The 21147-nt window shown below is 43.5% G+C and overlaps 1 protein-coding gene across 2 annotated transcripts in view; it reads right to left on the bottom strand.

Moving 5' to 3' along the window:
• LOC105474620 (actinin alpha 2) overlaps nt 1-21147 on the bottom strand; it is a 76320-nt gene that overhangs the window by 15596 nt on the left and 39577 nt on the right. The window contains exons 6-13 of one of the 2 annotated variants that reach the window (XM_011729431.2): nt 20922-21000; nt 17131-17212; nt 12675-12760; nt 11174-11266; nt 8835-9065; nt 6146-6293; nt 4419-4569; nt 708-816 (exon numbers count right to left, since the gene is read on the bottom strand). In XM_011729431.2, coding sequence (XP_011727733.1) covers nt 708-816; nt 4419-4569; nt 6146-6293; nt 8835-9065; nt 11174-11266; nt 12675-12760; nt 17131-17212; nt 20922-21000 — 979 coding nt within the window. Of the gene's footprint in view, nt 1-707; nt 817-4418; nt 4570-6145; nt 6294-8834; nt 9066-11173; nt 11267-12674; nt 12761-13876; nt 13963-17130; nt 17213-20921; nt 21001-21147 lie in introns of both variants that reach the window. The other variant, XM_011729432.3, reaches the window with a different exon arrangement.

Consider the following 21147-nt stretch of genomic DNA (forward strand, 5'->3'; position numbering starts at 1 on the left):
AATGAGGTTCATTTTTCCCCTCCTGTTCTAAAACATTTTGCGCTGTCTCTGTTACATGTCTGGTCTTTTCTCTCTCTCGACATCTCTTTCTTTAAGCAGATATGTCACAGCCATTTGGCATTTGGGGAGCTTAATATTGCGTTATCTCAAAAGTGTCATCAGAGTCAAGGAGAAAAGACTCGGGGAACTGATAAACTGCTTATTTCCTTCACGCAGGAGATGTCTTCCATGGTTAAAGACAATAAGGGGCAGTTCGACACCAGCTACCCACTGTGTCTTACACTTAGATGAGGCCAAATTCATCCCAATTCTGTTTCCCATCAATTTACTCACTTCAACATTTGGTTCCATCTTCCCTTTGCACATCTCTGATTTCCTGACTCACTCACAGCTCAATTTACTCAGGCAGAAGGACTTTTGGAAATGTACTGTCACTGCCCGATACCAAGTAGATTTATGCAGTAATCTCATCGCCCCTGGATTTTTTTAAACTGAAAAATATACTTCGCTGCTGTCTGGACAAATTACAGCACAAAGCTCCCAACTTCCCATTTCCCTCTTTCTTCCCTTTTCATGTTTTCTTTAGAGGTTCCTTTCACTAGACAACCTGTTTCATGCCACAGAGAAACGGACGACGAATACCAGTGATTTCATTAAAGAGCTTCTATTAAAAGATTTCGTGTCAACAAGTGGCTTCAAGACTTCACCTCTAGGGCTTCTCTCCTCTTCTGAGTAAGTGTTCCCAGTCGGTCCCACTGGTCACAAATTTTCTGGCACCGATCGTTGACATTGACAGCGTCGTGATAGTCCAGTTCACTATTAAAAGTGAAAATAAATAAAGATTAACTTTTCCAGATGATGAGAGAAAATGAACATGGGCTAAAAAAGAAAAACAACAGGGAAGTTTAAAAACAAACAAAACCATCTGAAATGTATCCACATGGACATAGAGTGCGGGCTGATAGACAGTGGAGGCTCAGAAGGGTGAGGGGCTGGGAGGGTAGGTGGATGATGAAAAATGACTTAGGGTAATTTCATACGATGTATGTTATTTGGGTGATGGCTACCCTAAAAACCCTGACTTGGCCACATGTAGCAAAACTGCACTTCTATCCCCCCAACATTTATACAAATAAAAAAATAATAAAATATAAAAATCTCATAGAGAACTGGTATGGTATTTCAGGGTTCTGTTAACTGTCATCACTGTAAACATCACTCTTCTCAGATAAATTACAAGAAGAATTCATAAAACTTTTGCTGGCCAACAGATTTCTAAACAGAGAACCGCTGTCTTCTTAATCCCGCAGGCTCCATTTATTTTCCCTTCCTTTTCTTGGAGAGGTCCCCAGACAGCATTATTTCTAAGTGGCAACATCCCTGTGGGTGAAGGTTAGATATCACTGTCTGACCTGGAAGACAGTCCTGTAGGCCAGGATGCAGCCACAGTGACTTGTGAGGGAGGAGTCAGCCTGCGCCACATTGTGTCCTTGGCTTCGCTAAAAGGGCACTTGGTCTCACCACTGGGTAGAGTATCAGGTCCAGAATTGCACCATGACTTTCTCTAACATAGAGGGATTTCTGAAATGGGGCCGAACTGAGCTCTTCCACTTAGAGACAGAGAGGTTCTGACTTATCTAATGCCACTAGTGTGACAAGCAAGAGCAAAATGATTTCTCACTAAATCCTTACTTTTCCTTGCCAGATCCATCTATGCATTCTACCTGGGATCTTTCTGTGCACACACTATTGAAGCAATTTTTTTTTTTTTTTTTTTTTTAAGAGACAGCGTCTTGCTTTGTCACCCAAGCTGGAGTGCAGCGGGATGATCATATATTACTACAGCCTCAGACTCTTAGGCTCAAGTGATCCTCCTGTCTTAGCCTCCCAAGTAGCTGGGACTACAGGCATGTGCCAGTACACCCGGCTCTTTTAAAAAAAAATTTAGAGATGGAGTCTTGCTGTGTTTCCAGGCTGGTCTCGAACTCCTGGCCTCAAACTCCTGGCCTCAAGCAGTCCTCCCTCCTCAGCCTCCCAAAGTACAGGGATTATGGGTATGAGCTACTGCATTCAACCTAAAGCAAATTCTTAACTAGAAGCTTAACCCAGTACCTCCAGAGATAACAAGTTTGAATCCTGTACAAAAGTTAATCATCTTTTTCATTCAGATATAAATCAAGAACTATGGAAGTTTAAAGACATCTTTGGGAGGCTTCTTCAAAAACAGTCCAGGATTAGACAACTTTTGAAAAGTCCCCTTCTACCCTACCAAATCCATTTCCTTAAAGCTTAAGTTCGTTTACTTCTTTTTTAACCTTAAATTAAGGCAGTGGTTGTTCGCTGCTTTTCATCCTTTGAATAACACTAATTTGTGCTTACTGAATGTTCTTGTTTCTGTTACTGAATAAAGGGGATGCACATGGTTACTATCTGAGTATTTTTCCAGTGGATAAGAAGCTCCCTATCACCTGATTAAAGCTTGTCCAGTTCTCAAGAGCAAACAGCAGCTTTCTACATACAAATACTCCTCACTAGACCAAGGTCGACTAAGATTCTTGTCTTACTTGTTATAACCAAAAAAACAAAACCAACCAAAACACACCAGCAGTTTGCACAACCCTGAATATAAAATGAGAAGGCTATGGATTTTCAGACATTAAAGAGAAGAAAGACTTCTCCAGAAACAAAAACGTAGGAATCCTTCTCTTGTTTCATGACGGAGACAACAATGCTCACCCATCCAGGGATACTTTTAGGGCAGAGTCTCTCTCTCTTCCTCTAATTCGTAAGCAACGGTTCTATACATACATGCTTTCAAGGAGTTAGGGTTTGCATAACTATGCATAACTATTGTTTGTGTACTTTGAGAACAGCACAAAAAGTTTGATTTATTATTGAAGGACAGGTCAAAATGGAAAAGGATGTTAATAACAATAAGATGAGCACATACTTGAGTTCTATGTGTGGTTAATCTCTAACCTGTGTGAAGACAAAGGCACTGGGGATGGCAGGAATAATAATAATATACAATTATTACTTAAATTTTATGGGCAACACTTAAAGCCATTCCAAATTGCTCATGGAAGCTATTATGGAGCACTAAAGAGCTTGAGTTCCTTTTCACCCCTTTATTTCACTTGTACCTGTTACTGAGCAATGAAAAAGCCAATGTTGAAGAAGCATGGGAAATAAGACCATCTACAGGCTATGAATATAGTGCACGAAGTGGATATAAAGATCACAAAAAAGAGTTTATATGGGCAAGACTGAAACACAGGATCTCTTTTAAAAGGCCCCATCTGCTAATTTTCTCCAGTCAAAAGTGAGGAACATTGCAGTTTTAAAATGTAATATACTGAAATAAATTTTTATTATTTAATTTTTGAAGTTACCATTATGTGACTGGCTCTAAACACTCTACAGATGTATCAGTGATCATAATGGTGGGGAAAGTAGTAGGGAATAAAATGTCGTCTTTATTACAAGGGAAAAGGACCTGAAGAAAGCTCAGAAACATGGCATGGAGGCTCCTCTCCCCGAGGGCAGCGGCGCCCCAAGGCTCACACTACACAAAGTGGGAACTGAGAACACTCACTCCGTGCTAAATCCAGCCTAGGCTCAATTGTCGTGTTAGTTCTTCTCATAAAACCAAACGCATGAAAGTGAAACAGCACTTATGGGATGATAAAGCAAAGTGGGGCCCTGACGTCTCTTCTGCACATGTGCGGCAGTGCCCTCGGTTTTGTTTTTTGTTTTTTTTTTTTTTTTGAGACGAGTCTCGCTCTGTCGCCCAGGCTGGAGTGCAGTGGCGCGATCTCGGCTCACTGCAAGCTCCCCTCCCGGGTTCCCGCCATTCTCCTGCCTCAGCCTCCCGAGTAGCTGGGACTACAGGCGCCCACCACCGCGCCTGGCTAATTTTTTTGTATTTTTAGTAGAGACGGGGTTTCACCGTGTTAGCCAGGATGGTTTGATCTCCTGACCTCGTGACCCGCCCGCCTCGGCCTCCCAAAGTGCTGGGATTACAGGCGTGAGCCACCGCGCCCGGCCAGTGCCCTCTGTTTTGTGTTCGTTTTATGTTGATTTCAGGACAGGCTGTATTCCGCCTCTTGCACCTGGCCTGGGTGAGGCCACCTTCCCATAGCTTTCCGGGCCCCATGTTCCAGACTTATTTCTCATCTTCCTGGAAGCGGAGCTGCTTGTGCTGGGGGCAGGGGTGCCGCTGGATGGGAGGACATAGGATTCTACCACAAGCTAAGAACCAAAATCTGTTTCTACATTTAAACAAGGAGAATCCCTGCACAGAGTGCCTCCAGCCGGGTTCCCTCTGCGTTTAGTCAGGAAAGGCAAGGCAGGCCTTCCTCTCCCCTCTCTGTGGAATCCCCGGGGCTCCCGGGAGGACCGACGGCATCTGCACGTACTTGAGCTCCTGAGCGATGGCTGCGATCTGCTCCACGCGGTCCTGGTGCGCTGCCAGGTCGCTCTCGAACGCCTCGTGCTTCCGCAGCAGAGCCCGCACCTCTGTCAGCGATGCTGACTCGTAATCCTTCTGCAGCAAGATCTGCTCTTTGCCTGCAAAGGTGGTAGCAAGAAAGTATGAATATGCTGAGGGCACAGTGGCTTCCTCGGGCCAGCCACGTTCTCAGGGAGCGTCGAGATTCCAAAGAACCAAGAGAAGGGGACAGAGAGGGGGCAGGACTGAAGACGCAGGCCAGGGTTGTGATGGAATTCAGGCTGCTACCTGCTAAGGATGCCCCAGTCCCTCTCAGTTTTGAAAGCTAGTGTCTCCAAATATAGGGGGAAGGAGAGCGTGCTGAGTGCATTTTAAGAAAAAAAGCAAATTTGTAGTCATCATTCTAAGTCACAAGTATCTGATTTTCCTGCATGATCCTCAGTTAAGTTAGTCATTATTCACTCCCAAGAGCTACTGGGGATGCTTAGATAAAACCCCTGTGCTCAACTTGTCTACCCATGAGTTCCACCCCACCCTAGTTCCTTTCATTTGAAAGCTATACTGTGTGTGCTTAAATGGAGTCTGTGCTTTCTTTTCCTGATAATAAATATTAGAAATTTTCCTCCCTGACCCTCCACTAATATTTTCCCATATAAATATTTCTCAAATCCAGCAACTGCTGTGATCACGACTGGATCCACATTTATCCCCTGGCTAACAACCTTTAAGAACTCTATGAAATCGGAAGTGGAAAGCAAATGTTCATATATTTAATGATGATGATGTACTGCTTACTGTGTACTAGACGCTACTCTAAATGCTTTCTAAATACGAACTCATTAAATCTTCATAGAAACCCTATGAGGGAGGTATTACTGTGATTCCCATTTTGAAGAGGACATTGAGGCCCTGCGAGATTAAGAAGTCATCCGGGGCACAGAGCATCAGAGCCATGCCTCCAACCCACCTTGCTCCAGCTTCCTTGCTTGTAACTACCTGTCTATGAAATATTAAAAATCAAGCAACAATAAAAGCAAAAACCATATAATGACGAAAAATCTCCCAAATCTCAAAACAGATTATTATGTGATGGGGAAAATGCTTTATTCTTCTGCCTTGGCAAGGACTATTTAGTCCAGGAGACAGTTAAAAAAAAAAAAAAATGTTAGGGCCATATTCTTATGGCTATGGAGACCGGCATGTGTGTAAGGCCTGAAAAAAGTAGATGAATGCAAGTGAAATAAGCAAGTTAGACTATAGACGATATCTTGCATCCTTCCTCCCAGATTTTCTACATAAGATATTATGTTGCTCTATGGCATTTAATATACATTCTACTGGCAGAAGCTAGTGGTTGGCCCAGGGCTATCTGACCACCAGTTAGGGAATGAATGGATACTTGTGGAATCAAATAGAAAACACAGAAGGAGGCCAGGCCTTATGCAGGTAGGTTTGTAAAGAACACATTTTAGGTGCCATTTTGGAAAGAAATAGATTATCTGCTTGATTAGAAACTAAATTTTCATGCCTACCTCTTAAATTTGGCACTGAGACAGGAGCAGAGAAAGGTGATGACACCTACCTTTAGTGTCACAGACATTAGGCATAGTTAGTAAGGGCACATCATGGCTCTGATGTGTTGAGCATGGCTCAACTCTGGTTTTTCAAAATCCAATCGGACTCCTGTCTACTTACCATAAGCCCAAGTCTCGTGGGTTGAGGCCTTTTGCCTGAACTTCTCAGCCAGGTGTTCCAAGCGCTCCAGTCTCCGAATCTCATTGAGCAACCACTCCTCGTAACCCTTCTCAGCCTGCTCCAGCCTCTGCCAGGCACCAGCAATATCCTGGGATGGTTGGAAGCCAAGGGAAGCGAATGTGTAACAAGCACCTTCGCTACATTCTGAACTCTAAGGCTGCTTCTATAAATCTCCTCCACTACATGACTGATGGTGTTTTCCTTCTGTTTTCTTTTCCTTCCTTACCCCTCACCCCAATAACCATTCAATTATTTGGCTTCCAAATGTCTTAATTATAATTCACTGGGATCTTTTAAGATGAACATAGTTGTTATCAGTTATCTTGACACTTCTCCAGATGGGGACAAAGACGCAGAGGGCTGACAATTTCTGGCTACAAGAAGATAAAGCCTCAGGATGGCTCAATTCAAAACTCTTTTATTATGATTATTTTTATTTTTTAAGAGGTGGAGTCTCGCTATGTTGCTGTTCTTTAAGTCTTAGGCTCTGGCAATCCTTCCACCTCGGCCTCCCCCACAGCCAGGATTACAGGCATGTGCCACTACACCCGGCTTCCAAAACAACTCTTATTCAGTGACTAGGGTGAACTGTCCAGCCACCCAGCCATCAACCACTAATTTCTGGGCATCTAGCATGTAGCAGGCACTAGTGAGAAACTCTGTAAGGGTAAACACCACCTCTAAAGTTCCCCATTCCCATGCAGCTTCCATGGTGGGGTGGGGAGAGGGACAATCATTAAGTACTTAAGCAATTTCATTTCGGAAAGTGATAAACGAAATGCTGTAAGGGAAAAAAAAGCACGGTCAAGGGATACTGCCAGCCCTGCTTGTCAGGGTGGTCCCTGTGGCAGGTTACTTAGAGAAGACCCCTCTGAGAAGGGGGCATCTGAACTGAGTCCTCAATGACAGAAAAAGCCAGTGATGTGACGAAGTAGGAAACGAGGGCTCCTGGGCAAGGGAAAAACTTGAATGCCCAAGAGGGCATGTGCTCTGCGTGTGGGAAGGATGGCAGGCAGGGTGGTGTGGCAGCGGTGGAGTGAGTCAGGGCAGAGTGAGAGATGCGTTTGGCAATCATGCAGACTCTTATAGGCCAGGATAATGAACCTGGATTTTACTCTAAATACTTTGGGGAGTCACTGGAGGGTTTTGAGAAGAAAGGAGATGAGATCTGATTCATATTGTTAAAAGATGACAGAGGCTGACGTATGGGGGATGAATTTTAAGAGGCAAAAGAAAAAGAACCAGTCAGGAGTTACTTGCAGGGTCCAAGGAGAGAGAATGGTGGCTTAGCATACACCAGTGGCTGTGGAGGTAAAGAGAAGGGGATCAAGAGCGTTTACTTAAGATGTAGTCTGGAAGAAGAGCCAATGGGACTGGCTGAAGAACTGGATGTAAGAAAGTGACAGAAAGGGAAGAATCAAGGATGAACCCTGGGTTTGGGGGTTAGCAACTTAGAGGACAGTGATAGAATTTACTAGGATCGAGGAAACTGGGAGGAACTCTTTTGGATATGTTTGATTTAATATGCTATAATATATCCAGGTGGATATATTGGCCAGGAACTTGGGGAAAAGTCAGAGCTGGAAATGTAAAATTTGAGAGTATTGGCATTTAGGTGGCAATGAAAACCATGGGCCTGCCCAGGCATGCTTGCTCATGCCTATAATCCCAGCACTTTGGGAGGCTGAGGTGGGAGGATCGCTTGAGCCCAGGAGTTTGAGGCCAGCCCTGGTAGCACAGCGAGACCCTATCTCTGCAATGAAATAATTAGCCAGGCCTGGTGGTATGCGCGTGTAGTCCCAGCTACTCAGGATGTTAGGGTCGAAGGATCGCTTGAGCCCAAGAGAATAAGGTTGCAGTGAGCTGTGATTGTACCACTGCACTCCAATCTGGGTGACGGAGCATAACCATGTTTTTTTTTAAAAAAAAAAAAAAGGAAAAAGAAAAAACAAGCCATGGGCCTGGATGAGATCACCTGGAGGGTATAAAGATGAAGATGGCTCAGCACCAAGCCTGAGAATCACTAGCATCTACAGGCAGAGGGAGGAGGCAAGGCCTTGAGCAGAGATGGAGAAGGCCTCGCTGGTGAAGGAGGAAGAAACAGGAGGACCAAAGTGGAAAGAACTTCAAGAAAGGGGAAATGGGCAGCTGGGTCAAAGAAACTGAGAATATAAAAATACAAATGATCCCAGCACTTTGGGAGGCCGAGGTGGGCAGATCACAAGGTCAGGAGTTCGAGACCAGCCTGGCCCATATGGTGAAACCCCATCTCTACTAAAAATACAAAAATTAGCCAGCCGTGGTGGTGGGCGCCAGTTATCCCAGCTACTTGGGAGGCTGAGGCAGGAGAATTGCTTGAACTTGGGAGGCAGAGGTTGCAGTAAGCTGAGATCGCGCCACTGCACTCCAGCCTGGGCAACAAAGTGAGACTCTGTCTCAAAAATATAAAAATAAAAACAACTTGCTTTGACAACACGAATGCCATTGACTTTGACAAGAACCTTCTTGGTGGAAGCAGGGACAGAAGCCAGCTGAGTGCACGTCAAAGGGTAAAAGAAGTGAGTGAGTGAGGGCGGGGCGCAGTGGCTCACGCCTGTCACCCCAGCACTTTGGGAGGCTCGCTACTCACCGACACCATCTTGCCCTCGGAGGGCATGAAAGCAGGCCGGTTGCTGATCCGCAGCTTGGTCTGCAATGTGTTGAAATTGATCTCCAGCTGGCATTTCTCCTGCACCTTGGGCGGTTTGTGCTTCCGGCGGTAATCCCGGAAGTCCTCCAGCTTCTTCTGCATGGCCTGCATCGTCTTCTCAGGAGTCCGGTTCTCCAGCCAGGGGATCGTGCGACGAATCCATTCCAAAAGCTGCTCCCCAAACACAAAAATACTGCTGAAGACACCAGCAAACCCCCTACCCCAGTTAAAAAAAAAAAATGAGGCATCCAATAATTGTAATGGATGAATCTAATGTTCCTAAAATCACTGACATGTGGTACCTCTATGCACAGAGGCATGAATGAAATGTTCAGTGTCCACCCACGGCCACTACTGATCACCCCAATGATATCAAACACAGGTCGAAAACTTAAAGTGAGCACGTCAAGTCGTGTCTTACAAGAATGTGACGTTTACAAGAAACTCAGGGACCAGACATTAGCAGACAAATGCTGGATGGAGCTTTCAAATTAAAAAAAAAAAAAACAAAACCAAACAACCCCAAAATACTTGACATGGCAGAATTGTAGTGTAATAAATTCAGCAAAGAACTGGATTTCACTTAAAATGTGTTTTTAAAAAGTCAGCTGAAATCTAATTAGATTACTTACTACACAATGGTATTGTAAGGCTGTGTCTAACTCAATGCCAAAGCGTATTTTAACGTCTAGCTTTTAAGTAAATCTGCATGATAGAAGTGAACGTGGTAGTGAATTCCTAAGGACAAAATATGCACGTACCTCCTGAATTACTACCTAGGTCTTAGAAATGACTTGCTGAAAACTCCATTATTTACACCTATGCCCACTGAGCACTTGGAAAATGACAGCAGATTAGAATGAAACATAGTTTAAATGGTGATATACCTAGAGTCGAAGGGTTTTAGGAGGATAAATGAAGGACCCAGTAAGAAAAGGGAGGACTGAATTCCTAAGGATCCTCTGGCCTTCAGTACTGGCCATGCTTCATGTCTGGCAACCCTGTCACTGTCATTCAACAATGCCATCAAGTTGAATTTTTCTACAGCAGCAGTATGAAAATATGAACTCAGTATCATTAAGTTACACTACTATTTATTGGAAGATTTATTCTAAGTGTCCTGATACTTTTACCAATAAAGACCAAATATCAGCTAAATTAAAAAGCAGGCCAGGTACAGTGGCTCATGCCTATAATCCCAGCACTTTGGGAGGCCAAGGCGGGCAGATCATCTGAGGTCAGGAGTTCGAGACCAGCCTGGCTAACATGATGAAACCCCGTCTCTACTAAAAATACAAAATTAGCTGGGGGTGGTGGTGCACGCCTGTAATCCCAGCTACTTGGGAGGCTGAGGCAGGACAATTGCTTGAACCCGGGAAGGTGGAGTTTGCAGTGAGCCAGGATTGCCCCACTGCACTCCAGCCTGGGCCAGAAAGCAAGACTCTGTCTCAGAAAAAAACAAAAAACAAAAAACAAGGCAGGGCAAAAATTGTTTGGTCTCAAGTATGTGTCACTGTACTTGAGTCCAATTTAGAGAGGAGACGGCTGGGGGCCTCACGCAGCCCATGCTTGTATTTGGGGAAACAGTGCAGATGCAGAGAGGCCACTGTGTAGTTGCTACGTATGCTATAACAAGAACACAAAGAAAAACAACCTGGAAAGTGCTGTCCTAACCAAGAGTCTGGCTGAAGAGCTCTGGAAAGGCACCACAGAAACTCATGCTCAAATATCCTGCAGGGAGAATTGTGTCTTCCCCAGATTTCCTCTGGATATTTACACAGACACACAAGCCCGAGCCAGCTCCGCACACCAGGCTGGCACAGTTCCTTTGACACTGGGTCCGTGTATGGAGTGAGGCTTTTGCAGATGGAGTGCATCCTACGTGACGTTGGTAGCCAGTGAACAGGAAAAAAAAAAACAAAACAAGTAACGCAAGGTCGTCTAGGGGTGTCCAACCCCGGGGGTGTAGAGCTGAGCAGAGAATGGCATTCTCCTATCTTCAGACATGCAAACTACACCTTTCTGCTTTGGGATCATTGGAAAGACCATTGGGGATTATGTTTTTGCCAAAAGTTAGGTTACGACAATAGGAACAACCTCAGACATCAGGTGTATTTTCCAGCTATCGCCCTATCTGAGATGAAAAATGCCAAAAAAAAAAAATATATATATATATATATATACCCCCACGGAGTATTTTTTCACCCTCTGTTTTCACCCTCTGTGCCTCAGCCCCTGCGTGAGGATGGACAGAACTGCAGGTCACCAGTTTCCTTTACCTCACTCGCTAGCCTCTCATATTCTTCCATCAGCCTCTCATTCTCTTGATTCACAGCAAGAACCTTACATATCCTGTTAGCCGCTGTCTCAGCCTGTAAAACACAATAGGTAAACAGGACGGCTCTGTCGACGGGAATGTGCACACACAGCATGGAACGAGGGGGGTGATGAGAGGGGACAAGGCGGGTGGCGTGCTGTAGATGGTGCAGAATCTAGGTTAGGGTGCGGTCAGACTGAAGGCATGGCTTTTGTGTACTATGAATCATTTCACACCTTTGTTACAGTTTTCACACAGACTTACACGGCAGGCTGATTAGACTGTAGGGAATAACAGGGAGAGAGCATTAGTCTAAAACACAAACTCGGTAAACATCCAGCAAGTTAGTCACAGAAATATTTGGGTCCAGGAAACCAAGATCTTGGGTCCCTGAATGTCCACCTGAACTCTCCACTGATCTCATGACGATGGGATGGAGACTCCCTGAATAACATTAGCCTTTGGAAATCAAGGCAAAAAAATAACTGGGTCAGGAAAATCCAGATATACCATTGCACTTGAATGCACTGAAGACCTCCTCAACTCCTGATATGAATATGCAGAACTTTCTGGAGGGGATCCTTCCACAGAGCTGAGTGTGCTTTAAGACTTTGTCTAACCTAGATGAGAAGTCATTGAGGTAATACACAATTCTCTATCATCTTTCCTGGAAAGGAACTTGGGGCAGGAGTGGCAAAGTGCCTTGAACCATAATTGTCTGATGGAACAAGAGAAACTTGCCTATCCGGCTTCTGGGTCCACAGTCTGTCCCCAGGCCTTTCCCCTAAAGCCCTCATCAGCCTGTTAGCATCCTTTCCCAGTGATGGGTTTCACAAGCCGTCACTGAAATAATGCATACTCCGCCCACTGCAGTCTATCAAGATCCTCCAAGGAGAGGAACAGAAACAGGTGAATATGCAGAAAGCTGAGGGCCATTCTTCCTCAAGGTCCCTTGGGCTATTTGTCTTGAGAAATGTAAAACTTTTTGAGGTTCCAACTCGGTTATCCCTTCCACTACTTCACTTAAAATAAGATTAGTCTTGAAGGATGTTAGACCAAATCATGGAACTGTGAAGGCAATTTCTAAGCAGAGAACAAGGCTGGGTTGGAACGGCATTCATTTTTCCTTGTCACATTTCCCTTTTACCAACCAATGCATGTGGCTCAATTTTCATGGCTTTTTTTTTTTTTCTAAAGCACAAATACTTTCCACAACTTACTAATGAAATAAAGGAAATATATTAAAAGTAAAACACATAAAAACATTTCAGGAACTGTCTAAAGTTAAAGCTGTTAAAAAAAAAGTTTTCACAGTTTAGAACTTGCCATATGAGGTTATTAGAAAACACTCAGAAAGATTCCAAGGTAAGATGTGAAGCGCACAAACACACACTCAAGTATGCACACACAACTAAAACCAACAGAGAGTAACACAATAGCCCGGACGGACAAGTGTTGAGTACCTGCTCCGCGCCCGCAAAAGCGTGGTAGAAGCAAGAGACGTACGTCATGATGGCTCTTTCATCGGGTTTAGGGGTGTTCACGATGTCTGAAGGGGGAGAAAATAACACAGGACGCGCGCACACACACACACACACACACACACACAGACGAAGGAGAGAAACCAGGGAGAACAGAGGGAAGAACAAATTGGTTTACACTGACCAATTTTCTGTGTTTTGCGGCCCGTGGTCCTGAACCTCAGGAAGGCCGTATTGTTTCGAAATGATTTGTGAACAGGATGGTTTGAGCCAGCATGTTTTTTAAGGATCAAACTGAGGGCTTGTTTTCTCCCCCACCCCTTGATGGGCTTTTAAAGGTGGATTCAATGGTTTCACGTGGAAACCTGGTCTGTTGCAGATCAGAACTTGTTACCCCTTTCTTGTGACTCTGGGCCTCCGACCACATCAGGGCACCTGGCCCGTCTGCTCTGGGGAACGCAAGTCACTTTGCAAGATGTGGGGAATATTCACAGCGCTGCACTGGGCTGTCTTCCCACTTCCCCTTCCCCACCCAAACAACTGTGGGGGATTTCTACTCTGTAAAGTGCCTTGCATGAGGATGAAATTCACTAGAGAGGGCAGCTCTTTTAATAACTTCTATACATACTTACCATACCGCTTATAGAAATCACCAAGAATAACAAAATATCTAAAGAGAAGGGTCTACATGGCTTGTCCTTATTATGACTCACTACTATTTCTACTAGTTGCTGAAACAGCCAAAAGGAAGACAGAAAACAGAACCATGAAAACCTACATCCTTTCTTCCTCCATCTTGGCAACACCATTTTTTGGTAAGCTGCTTTTTAAACTTGTTCATGAACTTGGGTCAGTCAATGGGTCAGAGTGAAGTTAAAAAGATACCTGATAATTCCCTATGGTGAAACCTAGTCATTGGGTTCGCAGAGACTATGAACAGAAAGGATGTGGGGTTGTGTAACTATGGAATCTTCCGGAAAACAAACATGAACGGCATACCACTGCATGAACAGAAAGTAAGTTTCAAAGAAAGCTAGACTAAAAAAGACAAACAACTGCCTCCTCAGAACCAGACAGTCTCCTTACTCTGAGGAGAGGGCGGGGGAAAAAGAGGAAAACAATTGAAAAAAAATTAAGACACAGAAGGTGAAGGGTGAGCAGTGACTCATGGTTTACATCCTCACCTTCTGTGCACCAGCAAAAGCATGATAGTAACAGGAAACATAAGTCATTATGGCTCTTTCATCAGGTCTGGCAGTGTATACTAAATCTGTGTGGAGAAAAGAAGGTTAACTGCGTGGATGTTCTAATACCAGCAGGCTTCTGTTAAGCGCTTCCTCAGAGGTGCTGGAATCAGGAATCTCCCTCCTCACCCCCATACACTTATGTTGTTAAAATTTTGGCTGAAATCAAAGAAGTCACACCTGCAAAGTGATTACTCTCTGTGTACTTTTGAGAATAGTCAAGGGAAATAAAGGAATTGCCAAACAGAACGGCAAGGCTAACCCACAAGAGCCCTAACCTAGCAAGAAAGGCACATCCATGGACAGAATTAGGCCCTTGGAACTGAACAGAGCGCACACACCAGCACACTCACCAGGACTTCCTATTACTACACACGGAGGGCCCAGGGGTCCACAAGATCCCTTCTGCAGGTTCTCACGGAACAAATGTACCCACAGATCTAAACCTAGTCTGCACCTCAAACAAAGATTTGTGGAGGGAAATCAACAATTTTTACAACCTTTTAAAAGCACAGTAGATACGTTTAGGAAGAGTTTCACCAGTTTTTGCTACAAGTAACAGTTCATGGGTGAGTGGGCCAATGAGCCACTTTAAAATCCCCACTTGGGTTCAGAGACCAACACGAATGACAGGAATTAAGGTCCATGGCAGCAGGCGGGAAGGCAAGGATTTACCAAAAGGCACTCATGATCTGAGGGGACCTGGACCTGACATTCCCATCAAAGAGCAGCAGAAATTTTAAACTGCTGATAGAATGCTGTGGTGATGGGAAGTCCAAATGCAGGCTGCAAACGTACAACAGGGAATGCGTGGCTAAATCTGTTAGGCAGTGATGCCAACGCACGCTCTACACGCAAGGTGACCAAGTTCAGAACTGTTTGCCGGAAGATTCTTTTGAGCAATTATTCTGCAAAGATAATAAAACAGTGTGTGAGCATTCTTCTGAACCATTTCAAGGGAAAGATGAAGAAACGTATGGAAGATTAGGAGGAGGAAATGAACACAGTGCTCACACACCCCATCTGCCTGGAAGGATGAGCAGAAAGGACATCTGCCCAGACCAGGACTCAGAGACTAAGGAAAAACCAAAGAACTGAGAAGAGAATATTAGCAGCGCCAGAGTAACATCGATGATGATCCTGCCAATAATTCTACAAGAGTGTTTGAACAGGAAACTCACCTCCAGCTTAGGATATTAGGGAGGCACGAATACACTGGAAAATTTACTAAGCGTTGTGTGTTTTCTCCTGTCTTTAGTACCCTGGCTATTAACCCAAGTGGGAAAACTCAAGATAGTTATTTATCGTATGAAAAGGTCAAAAGAAAGACGATACAAATACGAACTTAGCTTAGGACAGATGGAAAAAGAGGAAAGGAAATTTCCTATGTTTCTACTTCAGTGTTTTATAGACTTTGTCCCTCTAAAGACTTTTAGAGAAACCATACCCGATAATACAGATGTTTGATTAAAATGATTAATTAATGAGCAAAATCAGAGTTCTAATTGAAAGATTGCTGTTTTGGGTTGAACTGCATTTCCCAAAAAGATACACTGAAGTCTTAACTTCCAGCACCCCTGTGAAGGTAAGCTTATTTGGAAGTTAGATCTTTGCAGATATAATCAAGTGAGGATGTGGTCATGCTGGAGTAGGATGGGCCCTTAATGCAATATGACTGATATCCTTGTAAGAAAATATTCACAGGTCAGGCATGGTGGTTCACGCCTGTAATCCGTGCACTTTGGGAGGCCGAAGCAGGTGGATCACCTGAGGTCAGGAGTTTGAGACCAGCCTGGCCAACACGGTGAAACCCTGTCTCTACTAAAAAAAAACAAAAATTAGCTGGGCATGGTGGCGCATGCCTGTAATCCCAGCTACTTAGGAGGCTGAGGCAGGAGAATCTCCTGAACCTGGGAGACAGAGGCTGCAGTGAGCCGAGATCCCACTACTGCACTCCAGCCCGGGTGAGAGTGAGACTCTGTCTCAAAAAAAAAGAAAAGAAAAGAAAAGAAAACATTCACAGAGGGGAAAAGGCCGTGTGAAGACAGAGGCAGGGATTGGACTGATGCTGCCACACTCCAAAGAATGTCTGGGGCTTCTAGAAGCTGGAAGAGGCAAGGAAGAATCCTCCCCTAGAGGCTTAGGGTGCTGCCTACTCCCTGATTTCAGACACAGCCTCCAGAGCTGTGAGAGAAATTTCTGCTGTTTAGGCTGCCCACTTTGCAGTAATTTGTTACAAAGGCCATAATACAATTACCAAAAGCAAGGAGGAATGGAAGATTGACAACTGACTGTAATCAATTTCCTTACTTTTCCCCAACATCGCTAATTAGTGGAAGTAACAGACCATTAGGGAATAATAATATTTATAATAACAAAGTAATATATGAATATAAGTTTCTTGAGGGCAGGGTATATATCTTATACATCTCATCAGCTCCTGCAGTACCCAGCCGAGGGTCCTGTTCATGGTAAGTGCTCAGTAAATGTCTGTTGAGTAGTAAATGAATCATGAATAAATAAAATGAATGAATGGTGTCCACAGATCTGTGCTTTCAATGGTCTGCTGTCGGTACAGCTCACACAAATTCACCATATAAAAGGGGCAAAAAAGTATTTGAAGCAAGTCCCCGGAATGAGTGATACTGAAGTGCAAAATACGTGGAAATTATTTCAGCTCTAAATAAATTAAATTTAGATGAATTAAAAACAATATGTGAAGGTTTGGATGGCACACTGATGGCTGAATGCTCCACATTCTACATTTCAATTCTCTAACTTCTGGCTGGAAGGAATTTTTTTCTCTTAAGTATGTCACAAAGGGATTTATTTGCTACACTTGTCTCTACGTGGTTAGGGAGAAAACATTATGATGTTGAAAAAAAAATACAGGAAATGTTTTAATTATAAATAAAAGCATCTTGTTTCTTAGCCAAAGCTGAACTTTTTACCAAATCCTTTTGCTGTAATGTTGCTGGCTTGTTGGAGGATACAATTAAAAAAAAAAAAAATTTATGAACAGGCTACACATGAAAATCTCTACTACTCATGTGGCCAGTGACAGAAACTTGTTAGGAATCCAAAGCACTTAGGATGTAACTTAGCTACGAAATTTTGTAAGGTCCCAATGTGTAGCCATAACATTTGTAGCCTTCAAATTTTCTCTAACTCAGCAAACACAGTTTTCATCTCACCTTCAGCATCCAGCATTTTAGGAATATCCAGGTGCTTCTCAGCAATTTCCATGGCCAGGTTAATATTTCCTATGGGGTCATCCTGCAGGAAAACCAAGACAATGAGATTTTTAAAATGTATTTTGAAACAGGACTTATGAAGAATGTTTTTTACATACCTCACTTTAGGACGGACACCTTCCCACCCGCACACAATCGCAATAGTATAACTTGCTTTTTCATCTTTTCCCAATTACTTCAAACATTTAGAGAAACATCGAAAATGACAGAAACCGCAAAATCCATGCATGCTTCAATCATAAAGTGTAAACAAAGGGTTTAAGAGAACAAATGCCTTGACAAGAAAGGACACACTGAATCCATCAGCACTGATCTTCATGCCTAGAAATAACATTTAAATCATTCTAAATCATGAAACATGCATTTTCCAGACTTGGAAAGGGATCTCGGAGAACCAACACCATGATTTTAAATATTGGAAACCTGAGGGGTAAAGAGATGAAAGAAAAACATTGCTAGCTAAAACTTTTAGCTGGCTCAAGAGTGTTACTAGTGTTACAAAGGGCAAAACTCATGTTAAAGCAAGAAGAAATGACAAAACTTTAAAATCATTAAGTGAATTCATGAAAAAAATTTTGTTCTTAAGATTACATTTACCTTCCACCGTAAAAACTAGTTAAATATATGTAACATAGCAAAATAAACTGAACCAGAGTATATAACTAAAATAGTGAAAACAAAGAAGATGCAACATTTCTTATTTTGATCCACTAGAGAAATTAACCATTAAGAATTTCAAAAGAGATGGAGGTAAGATAGAAAAATCAAAATGAAGGCCGGGTGCGGTGGCTCAAGCCTGTAATCCCAGCACTTTGGGAGGCCGAGGCGGGCGGATCACAAGGTCAGGAGATCGAGACCACAGTGAAACCCCGTCTCTACTAAAAAAAATACAAAAATTAGCCGGGCGCGGTGGCGGGCGCCTGTAGTCCCAGCTACTCAGGAGGCTGAGGCAGGAGAATGGCGGGAACCCGGGAGGCGGAGCTTGCAGTGAGCCGAGATCGCGCCACTGCACTCCAGCCTGGGTAACAGCGTGAGACTCCGTCTCAAAAAAAAAAAAAAAAAAAAAAAAAAGAAAAATCAAAATGAAATGTAGTGCTAGTCTGCGGATGACTTTAATGAATTTTAATAACAAAGTCATTTCAATATTTTAGAAACCACAATGTTTTCCAACGAGCACCATTATTTTTATACAGCGAAACACTGAAAAAGTGCAGGTTTCAAACATATTCACAGTGCTCAATGAAGAAACCAAAGACAGCTTTCTGGCCTCACAGAGTATACAGCGAATTCAGTTAAAAAAAAAAAAAGTTTTTAACTAAAGGTTGTTTTAACAAAGCTTATCACCTGAGACTTTGTGAAAGCTATCTCATTTAGAGTGTAAATTTAAATGATAAAATGTGCCAATTAAGTATTTATTTCCTACCTCAGCTATTGGCCATGTGACCTCTGGTAGATTACTGACTTCCCACTTTCTTCATCTGTAAAACTAGGATAATAGTAGTACCTACTTTATAGGGTTACTGTGCGTTGTGAAGATTAAATGTGTATGTGGGATTTCATATATATGCATATATGCATGTGTGAATATACATGTATGTTTATTTGTTTATAACAGTGCCTGCTCTGGTGCTATAGAAGTATTAGTTGCTATTGTATTATGTAAGTATTTTTCTACTTTCTTAGATGACCAATAACTACAGATCTACTGACATTTTGTAATACAAACTGACCATAATAAACTGCTAATGAAACTGGGTCTATGCAGTACAATCCCCTCATTTTGCAAATGAGATTAAGATTAATTGAAAAGAAATGTACACTGTCTATATGCTTGGATCATTTCAAAGTAATTCAGGGGTAAGAAAATACATCCATTGAAAAGCTGGGAAAAAGTTCCATTTTCAAGGGCTACCTTAAAATATTTCATTCTCAACCTTTAGGATGCCAGTAAACTCTTCACATGCTACCCTGTATGCCATGGAGGCAGGCTGGGGGCAGGAGGCAAGCAGTGGATAACTAAAAAGGTGGTGGAAGCCAGGACACTCTTCTTACGACCATCCATGCCACACGAGTGAGGTCAGCATGCAACAGGGCTGGAGTCCACGCCCAAACACAGCAACAGCACGTGAACGGCGAGCTCGGCACACCAGCACCCAGCAGGAAATGTGTAGAGGCTACTGCAGAAATGTGTAGTAAGGGTGGGCCTTGCTTTTACCCTTAAGTCTTTACACACCATTCTTCTTTTCTGTTTTGTTTTTGAGACTGAGTCTCACTCTGTCGCCCAGCCTGGAGTGCAGTGGTGCCATCTCAGCTCACGGCAACCTCCGTCTCCCAGGTTCAAGCCATTCTCCTGCCTCAGCCTCCTGAGTAGCTGGGATTACAGGTGCCTGCCACCATGCCCAGCTAATTTTTGTATTTTTAGAAGAGACAGGGTTTCACCACCCTGTGCTGCCTTAGTGAATCTTGTGGCTTCTCTGTGCTGCCTTCCGCACCATTATCTCTAAGGCAGCACAGAGCATCCACAAGATTCAGAAGGGACCTTGATTTCTTTCTCCATCATGGGTTACATTTTAAAACTAAGTTTTTGTTTGGGAGTTGGTGTGTCACTCTGTGGTCCAGGCTGGAGGGCAGTGGTGTGATCACAGTCCACTGCAGCCTCAAACTCCTGGGCTCAAGTGAGCCTCCTGCCTCGACTTCCCAAAGTGCTGGAACTACAGGTGTGAGCCACCACACCCGGCCTTAAAACTACTTTTAAAGAAAGAATTTGAATACCAATCTGAGACTTAAACACACTAAACCTTTACCTTAAAGGGAAAATTGCAGTTTTCTAAGTTAAATTTTCTGAAAAAAAAGCAAAACTCAAAAAAAGAAAAAAAAAAAAGCCTGCCCCAAAAACTTCTTTTGCAAGGCTACAAATGATGATATTTTCTATCAATAACAAGATAGTTATGAAGTAGACCTTGTGTGACAGATGAGTTAATCAATTCTGAATAAATATGTCTACATAGAAAGTCAAGGGAATTTGACTTTAAAAAGGCTTAGACGGGCTGGGCACAGTGGCTCACACCTGTAATCCCAGCACCTTTGGGAGGTTGAGGTGGGCGGATCACGAGGTCAGGAGATAGAGACCATCCTGGTCAACATGGTAAAACCCTGTCTCTACTAAAAATAAAAATTAAAAAAATTAGCCAGGCATGGTGGCAGGCGCCTGTGAACCCAGCTACTCGGGAGGCTGAGGCAGGAGAATGGCATGAACCTGGGAGGCGGAGATTGCAGTGAGCTCAGATCACACCACTGCACTCCAGCCTGGGCAACAAAGCGAGACTCCACTTCAAAAAAAAAAAAGAGGCTTGGACTATTTGAGCCTTTCTTCTCCACAAAAATATAGGCTTCACTTCTCATATTTAGAATCCAGGAATGTAAAATCTCTAAAGAACATATAGAAAGCCTTCATAGTAAATCAAGCCAAATCAACAAACATATCTTGATATGGGCAAAAAGGGACTTAGCTTTGGGTCTTGTTTTCCCTGATTTTAAGAGGTAAGTGTTTTCCTGGCTACCCTTCATATTTGGATCATGGGAAAGGCTAGCTGGGAGAATGTACTCTTTCCTGGTGGCCATTTCTGCAGGTGGCCCTGGGGTTTGTGCTAGGCCAGTGCTGATGTGCTCATTTGCAGGACATGCTGAGATGCGTGGCTGGGGACACTGCATGCTGTATAAACAAGAATAACCTTGTTAAGCTTTGAGTAGTCAATGAGGTCAGGCCGGTGTCGGTGGATGAGGGCACAGAGTCCAAGGCCATCTTTCCAGCTTCACAACCGTCGAGAAGAACAGGAACACGTGTTAGTGGAGAGAAAGAAGCAGCCAGCGTCTGCACTCAGTCAGATGTTGGCCTTCCTTCTGTCTGACTTAATGCATCGAAAACCCCAGGTAGCTTCCTCTTTATCCCACCCAGTG

The sequence above is a fragment of the Macaca nemestrina genome, chromosome 1 (assembly GCF_043159975.1).
Source record: "Macaca nemestrina isolate mMacNem1 chromosome 1, mMacNem.hap1, whole genome shotgun sequence".
Lineage (NCBI taxonomy): Eukaryota > Metazoa > Chordata > Mammalia > Primates > Cercopithecidae > Macaca > Macaca nemestrina.